Source organism: Onychomys torridus, chromosome 1 (assembly GCF_903995425.1).
Source record: "Onychomys torridus chromosome 1, mOncTor1.1, whole genome shotgun sequence".
Lineage (NCBI taxonomy): Eukaryota > Metazoa > Chordata > Mammalia > Rodentia > Cricetidae > Onychomys > Onychomys torridus.
In genome coordinates, this window is record NC_050443.1 from 97,698,216 (window position 1) to 97,710,738 (window position 12,523).

Below are 12,523 nucleotides of genomic sequence, written 5' to 3' on the forward strand. Positions count from 1 at the left end.
ATCTCCCTGTGGACGCTTACTCCCCAGCCAGTTTTCTCTCATGTGGCCTCAGCCCAGCTCAGTTCCCAAAGGAAAAGGAAAAAATTCCCAGCTACCATGTTGCCTTTAGAAGCCAGACTCCAGCACTCATGTGGCCACTCTTCCCCACCAGCCCTAGACATCCTCCACAGTGATGACCATTGCTATCCCCCGTCACTCCCTGAGAACTCACTCTGTGCCTGGCATCATTTACCTAGGTTTCTCCCAGCTTTCCTGATTTCTGCCTCATGGTTATGATTACAGGTCTAACTTTATACCATCTGTGCAATTCCTCAACCCACTTCAAAAAATAACTTCACGTTAGTTGATACAGTACTCCTGAAAGGACAAGTCTGGAATGATGTCATCTTCCTTTTAATGCACATCAAAATAACAATGAATGTGAGACCGCATGCCTAAAATAAAGTCAACTTGAGAGCTCACCATGTCCATACCCACAGTCTAACTCCATCCCAGTGCTCTGAGAGCAAAGCAACCTGAGGAAGGAGAAGAGAAAATGAAAAAAGGGAAAACCAACTTCAGAAGGAATGATTTGGGTTTGCTGATAGTTTGAGGGCCACAGTTCTTCATGGTGGGGAAAGCATGTAGCAGGAGCATATTGCAGCTGGTCCCAATGTGTGCAGTTGGGGAGCAGAGACAGATGAACCCTGGTGTTGATGCTGCCTCCTCTTTTTTTTTTTTTTGGTTTTTTTGGTTTTTTGAGACAGGGTTTCTCTATGTAGCTTTGCACCTTTCCTGGAACTCACTTGGTAGCCCAGGCTGGCCTCGAAATCACAGAGATCTGCCTGGCTCTGCCTCCTGAGTGCTGGGATTAAAGGCGCTGCCACCGCCGCCGCCGCCGCCGCCGCCGCCACCGCCACCACCACCACCACCACCACCACCTGGCTGCTGCTTCCTCTTTTATTGATGTGCTGGATCATACCTGGAGGTGTGTAGATAATTCCAAACCCTCTCTCTCTCTCTCTCTCTCTCTCTCTCTCTCTCTCTCCACACACACACACACACACACACACACACACACACACACACACAAATTCACATAAGCAATCACACATACACAGATATGTTCACTCATACACAGAACCAGACAGATATTCATAACAGTTGAGCATACAACCATACGAGGCAATTCATACATATGCAGAAGCAGTCACCTATGTAGCTATACACTTCAGCCAGTCACACTCAGTATAATATCAAAATGTTTTATTTTCTTCACAGTGCTGAGCTATATAACCAGGTTTACACTGAATTCTCTGACATAGATTCTATCTTAAGTTCTTTAGCTAACTCAACAAACAAGACAGACAAACATTTCTGTCTTAACAAAGCTTAAGTCCTAGGGGAAAGAGATAGAAGCAAAAACATGTTTAAAATTAACTTCTATAAAGTTAAAAGTGATTATGATTAAGGATCATAGAGTCTGGTAATAGAAAGGAGGGGAGGAAAGGAGAACCAGTCTGGAGCGGCTTGCAATCCTGAGTACCTAGGTGGTTAAGCTAAGCTTCCCTGAGAGGACTGAGGTGGTGACAATAAATCTGCCAAAGATCTGAAAGATCAGAGGAAGAGACTCGAGTAGAAATCTGGAGAAAAGCAGCCTAAGGAGAGAGTCCTTTGTGCAAAGGCTGGGCAGGGTGTGCCTTCAGGGATCAGGAAGGAAGCGGTGGTATGTATCACCGTGGAGAGAGTAAGGAGGGTATGAAGAGGGGGAATGCCAGAAACGAGTGTGATGCCATGTGATCCTGTGATTATCTGTTTTGTATTTTACTCTTTGCTCTTTGGGGCCCACCACCCAGCTCCCAAATAAACACAGAGACTTATTCTTACTTATGAATGCCTGGCCTTAGTGCGGCTTATTTCTAGCCAGCTTTACTTAACTTAAATGCCCTGTCTCTCTTTTGCCTTTGGGCTTTTATCTTTCTATATTCTATATACCTTTCTTTCCTTCTTACTTGCTGGTTGTGTGGCTGGGTGGCTGACCTCTGGTATCCTTCTCTCCTTCTCCTTTTCTAGATCACCCCCTCTTCTCTTTTTCTCCTTCTATTTATTCTCTCTGCCTGCAAGCCCCACCTATCCCTCTCCTGCCTCGCTATTGACCATTCAGCTCTTTATTAGACCAATTGGGTGTTTAGACAGGTAAAGTAACACAGCTTCACAGAGTTAAACAAATGCAACATAAAAGAATGCAACACTCCTTTGCATCATTAAACAAATATTCCACAGCATAAACAAATGTAACATATTTTAAAATAATATCCTACAACATGGCCCTTTTATGATGGCAAACCTTGGATGCCTATTTTATGTCAAGATTCACTGTTTGGTTTTCAATGGAAATGTGATGTGATCTGACTTCTGACTGGTGCTTAACAGTATCTAAAATTATCATTTATCAGTTATTATCTGTTCTTCTTCCAAATTTTAAGGAATGTGTTTTGGTCATGCCTGTGTCTTTTTCATAAATATTTTCTGACTAACTAATTGGGACAGATAGCCCTATGAGGACAGAGTTCCATGGCTTATCTACCTGGAAGCATCACAGCAAATACTTCTGCATGCCCTTTTGTTCCATTTCCTAGGAGGAAAAATAATTGTATGTATGTTTTCTTGACTGTATGCGATATTGACTGCTATTCCCTGGACTGTGCCCCTCTAATCTTCCCCATGCACAAGATCATCAGGCATTATCCCCAAACCCTGAACCCATAGAGGAGTTTGGATTTGATTCAAGATGTCCCTTCCAAATATCCTATTCCAAACTGTACTGGCTTCAGTTTATCAGATGATTACAGTGATTAATGGATTTTTATTGTTTAGATAAGTAAATAACTTGAACTTGAATAATTAAATTTAAAAGAAGAAACATTTTAACTTCAACCAAAATTCAAATATCTTACCTCACCAGAAGCAACTGAGTTAGGCTGTTTTGGTTTGTTTGCTTGTTTGTTTGTGTTATGCCCAGGATGTTATCCAAGGTACCACAAATGCTAGACACATCTTTCATACTTGAGTGCATGCCTAGCAGTATTGAAATGTACCACATAAGTGTTAGTCTCAACATCTTTGTGGCTGGGTTTCTGATACATGCCATTGAGGTCAATATTCTCATTTCCAGAGGTGTGGTAGGGTTACCCCTCTTTCTAGACAAAAATGCTGAAGTTCAGAGTGACTAATATCATGTGCCTATAGCTCAGGAGCAGGGGATTTGGATTCAAACAAGACAATCTAACATCAGATACTCAGAGCTTCATGGCATGTTTCTACTATAAAGTTGTGTGTAAGGAAGCTGACTACCAGAAATCTGATGGGAGCCTGAGAATGATGGGAGTGGTTTGCCCAGAAACAAGGAGGTATGAGCTGGTGCAGAAGAAAGCATAAACCTACCCTGCACGGGTGGTCCTAGAAGTCATGAATTATTAAATGAAAATCTCAGTACCAAGTGTGTGCTACCACTCCATGAACTGTTGGTCAGGTAGGCCTTAGAGGCTCTCAGTTGTATCGCTAATGTGGCCCTATCACTGAATACATCACATGCTGTGGTGCAAGTCACAGAGAAATCAAGCGAGAACTGAGATGGAAGCGTCTTCCTTGATGGCTAGTTTTCATAGTGCTAGGCGGTGCTTGTCAGATTGCAGGGAAGAAAAGACATCTTCATAAAATATCAACCTTTCAGGTAAACATGTCTACTGGTAAAATAGTGGCACAACATTAGAAGAAAAGCCAACTACCTTTTGGTTGGATTTGAGGCTCGGTCCATAAGAGGGAATGGTTGCCTGTTAGTGTAAACCTAATCAAAACACCACGGCTGGAGAGGTCTCTAGGAGGAAACAAACCTACCACAGTTGTTCTGCTAAACAGACATAACGTCAAGCTGTCTTGTAAATATTCACTTTTATAGCCATATATTTACTCCCTCCATGGCTCAAGGAACTTTGAAAAGAGGGCAGAAAAAAAGCCCTCTTTTAAGCTAGAGGATGGAGCAGGATTGCCATAAAGCAGTCTTCCAGACTGTGACGCACAACAGTGTGATTATCTTCAGATTTGATGACTCAACACTCCCTTGTGGACAGGGCTCACTCCCTGAGGGACTGGAGGTAGTCAAGGGTCGCTGAAGTAGGCAGAGTAATAGTCCTCAGTGGTGCAGCCCCTGTTAGACGATTTTCGCTCAAGTCAATAACTCCCCACCTACGCTTATGTAAGCAGCCCTAAGTAAACTCAAGGGGTCATAAAAACAGACATAAACGTACGAGGGAAATGTATTAGGGAGAAAGTGTTGTGGGAAGGGGATAAGAGGACAATGGTGAATATAGTCAAAGTGCATTTTGTATGTTACACACACACACACACACACACACACACACACACAAGTTTGAAAGAATAAATATATTATTTTTTAAAAACTAAAAGATATGAAGGCATATGGGGGAATGGGGCACATGAGGCTTTGAAATCATCGTTGATCAGGGAAGGTGGGTGATTCCACACCTGCCTCCCGTCTAGGAAAAGGCTCAGTCCAGCAGAGGTGAACAGTTTTGATGTCTCTGACAAGCCCCTAAGATGGGGCAACTGCACCTATAAAGGAGAAGAGGCAACAGGAAGAGCAGCCTGTCACTGTGGAGTCCCAACGGACACAGCAAACCTCAGGGGACCTCTAAGCAATGACCAGGAAGTAAATCTCAAATTCCTTCACAAGGCATCTTCCTCCTGTCTAAGCAAAGCCTACTATTTATCAAAATCCCAACATAGATCAGTATGAGAGGACAGCAGCTGGGGCTTAGGTTTCCACCCCAGACACAGGGGAAGAGCTCAGTATGAAAAAGACAGAGGCATTCTTGATGTTCTGAAGGCTCACGGTTGGCAGATGGTGAGCGACCCTGAGAAACAGTGACAAAAGGGATTACAAGACAATATAGAGGACTTCCCAGAAGAACACGTAGCTGCTAGTGGCTGCATGATTCTGAGGCAATTGGAATATCTGTTATGGAAGTCTAGAAGAAGGAAGTTGGACACCTTTAGGGCTGGCTGGTACCCACATACCACAGGATGGGAATGGAGGTCAGAGGACAGCTTGCAGGCATCGGGTCTTTTTGGGCAGGGCCTCTCTTGTTTCTGCTGCTATGCAGCATACTCGAGGCTGGCTTGTCCTGCAAGCTTCCAGGCGATTCTCCTGTCTCTGCCTCACATTGTCTTAGGAATGCTGGGATTGCATATGCATGCTATCACATCTCAGGCATGTGTGCTTTCCCCCGGCACTGAGCTATCCCCCAACTCCACCTTTGTGTTTCTGACCTTATAAATGAGTCAAACAGTAGTGATGGAGCTTCCAGCTATTTTCTTCACTGTGCTCAGTAAGAATCATTCCAACATGACTTCGCACCAACTTGGAGATGTTACTGTTAACCTAGCCAACAGATGGAGAAACTGAGCCTTGAATGGTTAGTGGTCCTCAAAGGCTTGAAAGCACGTCCAGGGGTTTTGGTCACTCTGAACTTCTCGTGGTCACTGGAAACAGGATGGCACAAGAATGAACTCCAGATAACTGAAAATTGCAGGAGACCTCTGAAGAGCAAAGTGGGGTAAATAGGGGTTCTTTTTATCTCCTCTGGATAAACAAGAAGGTGAGTTTGAAGACATAAACCCTTGTCCCCCAAGGCATATGAAAGACAGAGCTAATACCTATGTGACCATCTCTCTAAGTTCTCCATCTATGCCCTGCTTTCTCCCTGTTTGATCTCTCCTCAATGCCTACTGACATCTTATTTGCCTCTCCCTCACTCACAGGCAGTTGGCCACTTAACCAAGGCTAAGGGCTGCCTGGCACCAATGACAGACCAAATTGCTGATAGGCTCTAAGTCAAGACTGATGAAACAAAGAGCATGTTAGGAGGGTTATTCAGAGGATGTGGGTAAGGATTTACAGGAGCATGAGTAACTCAAGGATACATGAAGCCCTGAGCACATATCACGGATGCTCCTTGAGAGGCTTGCAGGAAACTGCAGCACTAGCAACTGTTATTGCTTATATAACAACCTGGACAGGCTTCTAGAAGGTTCCATCTTTTATGCTGAAGCCCTTTTATACTCTGCTGAGTGGATGTCTTACTTACACTCTTTGGTGGCAGAGACACGTGGCCTAGCTTCTGAGAAACTGGTTCAATCTTGTTTCTGCTCCCTGAAGGCACGCCCTGCCCAGCCTTTGCACAAAGGACTCTCTCGTTAGGCTGCTTTTCTCCAGATTTCTACTCAAGTCTCTTCCTCTGATCTTTCAGATCTTTGGCAGATTTATTGTCACCACCTCAGTCCTCTCAGGGAAGCTTAGCTTAACCACCTAGGTACTCAGGATTGCAAGCCGCTCCAGACTGGTTCTCCTTCCCTCCCCTCCTCTCTATTACCAGACTCTATGATCCTTAATCATAATCACTTTTAACTTTATAGAAGTTAATTTTAAACATGTTTTTGCTTCTATCTCTTTCCCCTAGGACTTAAGCTTTGTTAAGACAGAAATGTTTGTCTGTCTTGTTTGTTGAGTTAGCTAAAGAACTTAAGATAGAATCTATGTCAGAGAATTCAGTGTAAACCTGGTTATATAGCTCAGCACTGTGAAGAAAATAAAACATTTTGATATTATACTGAGTGTGACTGGCTGAATGTCTGGTTCTGTGTATGAGTGAACATATCTCAATTTGTGTGTGTGTGTGTGTGTGTGTGTGAAGAAAGAGAGAAAGAGAGAGAGAGAGAGAGAGAGAGAGAGAGAGAGAGAGAGAGATCTTTATTTCCAACTTGAGAGGGTTTGGAATTAGCTACATACCTCCAGGTATGATCCAGCACATCAATAAAAGAGGAGGCAGCATGAACACCAGCGTTCATCTGTCTCTGCTCCCTGACTGCACACATTGGGACCAGCTGCAATATGCTCCTGCTACATGCTTTCCCCACCATGAAGAACTGTGCCCCTCAAACCATCAGGAAACCCAAATCATTCCTTCTGAAGTTGGTTTTCCCTTTTTTCATTTTCTCTTCTCCTTCCTCAGGTTGCTTTGCTCTCAGAGCCCTGGGATGGAGTTAGACTGTGGGTATGGACATGGTGAGCTCTCAAGTTGACTTTATTTTAGACATGCGGTCTCACATTCATTGTTATTTTGATGTGCATTAAAAGGAAGATGACATCGTTCCAGACTTGTCCTTTCAGGAGTACTGTATCAACTAACGTGAAGTTATTTTTTGAAGTGGGTTGAGGAATTGCACAGATGGTATAAAGTTAGACCTGTAATCATAACCATGAGGCAGAAATCAGGAAAGCTGGGAGAAACCTAGGTAAATGATGCCAGGCACAGAGTGAGTTCTCAGGGAGTGACGGGGGATAGCAATGGTCATCACTGTGGAGGACGTCTAGGGCTGGTGGGGAAGAGTGGCCACATGAGTGCTGGAGTCTGGCTGCTAAAGCTAGGTGTCATTTTCTTCAGCAGTGAGGCATTGGTGAGTTGCTCCTGCTCCAGTACATACTGCCCTGTCCATGCTCATATAAGAAACCCTAATTAAATCGAGTGAGTCAAAACAAAGCCCCTACCCCCTCCAAAAAAAAAAAAAAGATGTGAAAGTAGTGGATTTGTAGGGAAGAAGGCAGTCAGCAGCTGTAGGGGCCACCGAGAGGGCAAGGGGTGAGTATGATCACAACATGGTGTATGTACTTATAAACTGTCAGAAAGGATGTAAGGATGTTGAAGTGTGTGTGTGTACATACATATAAACAAAAACAAAAGCGTGGATGTTGTAACTTTCTTTCTATTGCTGTGATGAACACTATGACCAAAAGAAGCTGAAGGAGGAGAAGATTCGTTTCATCGCACAATTTACAGTCCATCGTGCAGGGAAGCCAGTTCAGGAACGTATAGAAAGGAACCGGGCCGGGCGTGGTGGCACAGGCCTGTAATCCCAGCACTCAGGAGGCAGAGGCAGGTGGATCTCTGTGAGTTCGAGGCTAGCCTGGTCTACAAAGCAAGTTCCAGGACAGCCTCCAAAGCTACAGAGAAACCCTGTCTCGAAAACCACACAAGAAAGAAAGAAAGAAAGAAAGAAAGAAAGAAAGAAAGAAAGAAAGAAAGAAAGAAAGAAAGAAGGGAGGGAGGGAGGGAGGGAGGGAGGGAGGGAGGGAGGGAGGGAGGGAGGGAGGAAGGAAGGAAGGAAGGAAGGAAGAAAGGAAGGAAGGAAGGAAGGAAAGAAAGAAAGAAAGAAAGAAAGAAAGGAAGAAAGATCGGACCCAGAAGCTGAGACCGAAGCAGAGACCATAGAAGACCACTGCTCACTGGCTCAGTCCCATGACTTGCTCAGGAAATTGTGAAATTTGTTCGTGTGTGTGTGTGTGTGTGTGTGTGTGTGTGTGTGTGTGTGTGTGTGTAGTTATAAGGTGTATATTTATTTATATATTTATACATAGTATATGTTTGTATAAGTAATATATACAACCCAGAACTACCCACCCTATGGTAGCACCCCATACAGTGGGTTGGGCCCTCCTAAATCAATCATTAATCAAGAGAATGCTGCACAAACTTGCCTACAGGCCAATCTGATGGATGTATTTTTTTTTCAACTAAGGTCACCTCTTCCCAGATTAATCTAACTTGTGTCAAATTGGCAAAAAACTAACCAGCACAGATGACTTTCAGCAAGAATATGATGCTAGCAGACAAACTGGTCATCTGAATGTCAGGGAGTGTATCTGGCATGGGGACAGGATGACAAAGAGGCCCTTTGACTAGACTGGGGAAGCAGGAGATAGTGATGACCTTGTAGACAACAGCAAGCAAAGACCTGGTATTTTACTCAGGAAACTGCATGATCTGATTGAGTTAAGTCAGGCTCATTCTGAGAATGGACTTCAAGGGTCCATTGCAGAGGCAATATGAAACGAGGGAAAACCTCAAAAATGCTCCTATGGATAGTACACTGGCTAGTTTTATGCCAACTTGACCCAAACTAGATTAACTGAAAGGATGAAACCTCAAATGAGACCATGACTCCATAATATCCACCTATAAGGCGTTTTCTTAATTAGTGATTGATGGGAAAGGGCCCAGCTCATTGTGGGTGGTATCATCCCTTGGCTGGTGGTACTGAGTTTTATAAGAAAGCAGGCTGAGCAAGCCATGTGAGCAAGTCAGTAAACAGCATTCCTCTGTGGCCTCTGTCTCAGCTCCTGCTTCCAGGTTCCTGCCCTGTTTGAGTTCCTGTCCTGCTTTCTTTGATGATGGACAACAATGTGGACATGTAAGCCAAATAAGCCCTTTCCTCCCCAACTTCCATTTGGTGATGGTGTTTCCTCACAGTAATGGTGGTAACCCTAGAGCAGATGGAAAATGGTGGTTTGGAACACTGAAGAGAGTGAGACAGATTGCAGTCACAGCTGGAGGGCAGAACTAATATGTTCACCAGATCTAGGCATAAAGGGTTGGAAGCCTGAGATTTCATGCAGGGAAAGTGGGAACAATAGGGTGACCATCTTCGGGTAAAGGCCGTAGAGGCATTGGATGGTTTACAGCTAGAAGGCCTGGCACTGTCTGAATCCACTCTTCAAAACCTGTTAGATATCCAAGTAGAGACATCAAACAGAAGAACGTCCAGGAGAGAGATCTAGCCAAGAGACACACTTGTGGGGTCATTGGCAAGAGGCCTGGATCCAAGCTGTGATGCTGAGTGAGCAAGTGTCACTGACAGAACAGGAAAAGAGGCCCTCGGTGGAAGCCGAACAAATGAGAAGATGAAAGGCCGTGAGACAGTGTCTAGAGCCTCTGAAACTCCATTCTCTCCCCCTGGTCAGAGAAAAAGCTTGCTGTCAATTGTAGGAATAAACCCCATTTTGATCCCTTGGGTTAATGAGCCAGTCCAGGTGAACCCCGTCCACAGATTCAAAGACTGTGCTGCACATGAACTTGACTAGGAGGAGTAGCATTGCCCCAGAGTTATGCACCATTAATGATTAGCTGAACCCTCAGAGGCTACTTGGTTTTGATCTGGGAATCATCCGCTTCAGTGCTGTCTTCTTCTCCAGGGCTACAGGAGCTCTGGAACTACCTCCCAAGAGGGAAGTAGACCAAGCTACCTCCAGAGAGAGTTCCAGAAGAGGCTTGGCAGGTGAGTGTTCATGCAAGATACAGAAGGGGTGGGGGCATACATCATGATGACACTCACCAGTCATAAGGAATAATAGCTAGCAAGGAGAGTGAAAACTCCCAATGGAAGTCATCTTAAAACTCCTAGGAGCCACAAAGGAAATGTCACAGGGTCTTACTGGGGGGGACCACATTGGATAGAGGAAGGGGGACTTCAGCCAATTAAAAGTGGAGGACTAGAGAGCTGGCCAGAGGTGTAGACAGAAGCTGTGAGTAACTGGAGTTGAAGGATTATATACTTATTTGAAGAGGTGAGGCCAGAAGATAAGAAGGAGTCAGCCACTGAAAGGGAGACAACAGCAAGCATGAAGGCACTAGGCATTGCTGGCCAGGGCTGGGAAGGAAATTCTCATCTCTTCTTTGAAGAAAGTAGGAAAGAGCATGTAAGTGCCATAGACAAGTGTACTAATGGCCTCTGCCTAGACCAAGGGGCTGGGAATCCAGCCAAGAGGATAGATTGTTGGCTGGATTATCTGACTCAAAGGTCATTAGGCTTAAAATTCTGCAGTCTCATCCAAGAGCACATGACAGAATTCAAAGACCAGTGTATATAGCCTTGGAACATCTTTCCCTGGAGCTACTAAAGCTGAAAGCAGTAATATCAACACTATAATTCTGTCAGTTGCTGTTTACCTTAGATCCTCCACTGTTCATGCAGTTTTTCAGATATGTCACTCCAAACTAACTCCAATGAACAAGTGTATTAGTCAACAGTTGATGCACTAGCAAGTATCCCAAGCATTTCATAGCTTTCAAACATACATATTCCCTTCTAAATACAGATCTAGTATGTGCCTACAAAACTTAGTTGAGAAATAACTGAAGGTTGGAAGTGGCCACACTGGGCTTAGCTTAGTTCCTTATGTCATCATTCTAGGACCCAGGAAGAAGGTTGGTGCTCATCTGAGGCATATAGTTCTCATGAAAAGCCCCAGAAATGGTGGTAGGGAGATGGCACAGTGGGTAAGAACACATACAGCAATATCATGAGAACATGAGCTCAGAAGCCCAGTATGTATGTAAAAAAACTGCATGTGTCTGTGTGAGCTTGGTGCTGGGGTGGGGGGAGGACAAAAAGATCACTGGGGCTCTCTGGCCAGCAAACCTACTCAAAAAATAGCAGGTTCTAGAGCCACTTAGATGCCCTGTCACAGGGGAATAAGACGTAGAGAAAGTTACTCATTGTCGTCCTCTGGCCTCCACATGCACTCACATTCATACAGTGCACGAGCATGCACACATACTCACACACACACACACACACACACACACACACACACACACACACACACACAGTGTGGGTAGGAATGCAAATCTGACCAACCCATACTCACCCTATTAACCAGAGCATATCTCACTAGCCAGTCAAAGTCAACAAGAGAGGAATATGGGTTCTCCCTCTACACTGCACTGAGAAGTCATGTGGCAATGAGTAGAGTGATATAATCCTACTACAGGAAGAAAACAGATTAATGGGGGCCACCAAACAATTCCCCACTCATACTTTAAGCTAAAATGGTATGTCACCTGGCATTAGAAATTCACAGAACTGCTTCAGGAGCTGGAGGGGGTGCTTTAGGAGAATGGTGCACAGGAGACTGAACCAGGGACTCAGTGTCAATTAGATCTGCTCACAAATGCAACCAATCAACCCCAGAGGATGGAAACAACTCTCTTCACTAGCTGATGGTGAGTATCACAATCTAGTAGGAAAGAGCTCACCTACATCACCCCCTTTCTTCACAGCTCTGATCATGCATTGGCTGTGGAAAATTCCAAGATATTGTGCCCTCTGGGGTACTGAAATGTTCAGCCGTACATTCCATATTAATATCAAGAAACGAATGTCCATACAATGGGGCCACCAGGAAGTACCTGCCAAGTCCAACTTCGCTAGTGATGTGATAGATCACTGGGCCAACATGGAGAAGGTAACTGGAGAGAGAATGGCACAATTTGATTGACTTCATTCATTTATTTATCGATTCATTTGGTTGAGATTTACAGGATGCTTGTTATGTCTCAGACACTATAAGGAGCTGTGAGCAGGATGTTCATCTTCCTTGAAGTGGCATAGTGTGACTTGGGAGAAAGAAAGGCAGAAGGGATTCTGTCAGAGAAGCACTGTATGCAGTTGTCAGTGGTAATTGCAGAGACTCACAGATGGTCAATGTGCTTAGAATTAGTGGTTGTCAAATGCTCCATAAATAGGATATTACTATCACCTCCTCAGAGGTTCAGGAAATGTTATGAAACATAAGAGGTGGGGTGCGGAATGTAATTTCTGGGTATGAGATGGCCGTTGCACTCTTGAA

The 12,523-nt window shown here is 44.4% G+C and overlaps 1 protein-coding gene across 2 annotated transcripts in view; it reads left to right on the forward strand.

Moving 5' to 3' along the window:
* Nucleotides 1-11,962: 11,962 nt before the first annotated feature.
* Acsm2b (acyl-CoA synthetase medium chain family member 2B) overlaps nucleotides 11,963-12,523 on the forward strand; it is a 29,298-nt gene continuing 28,737 nt past the window's right edge. For both annotated transcript variants that reach the window (XM_036190541.1, XM_036190551.1), the window contains exon 1: nucleotides 11,963-12,139. In XM_036190541.1, the coding sequence (XP_036046434.1) occupies nucleotides 11,963-12,139 (177 nt within the window). The remainder of the gene's footprint in view (nucleotides 12,140-12,523) is intronic.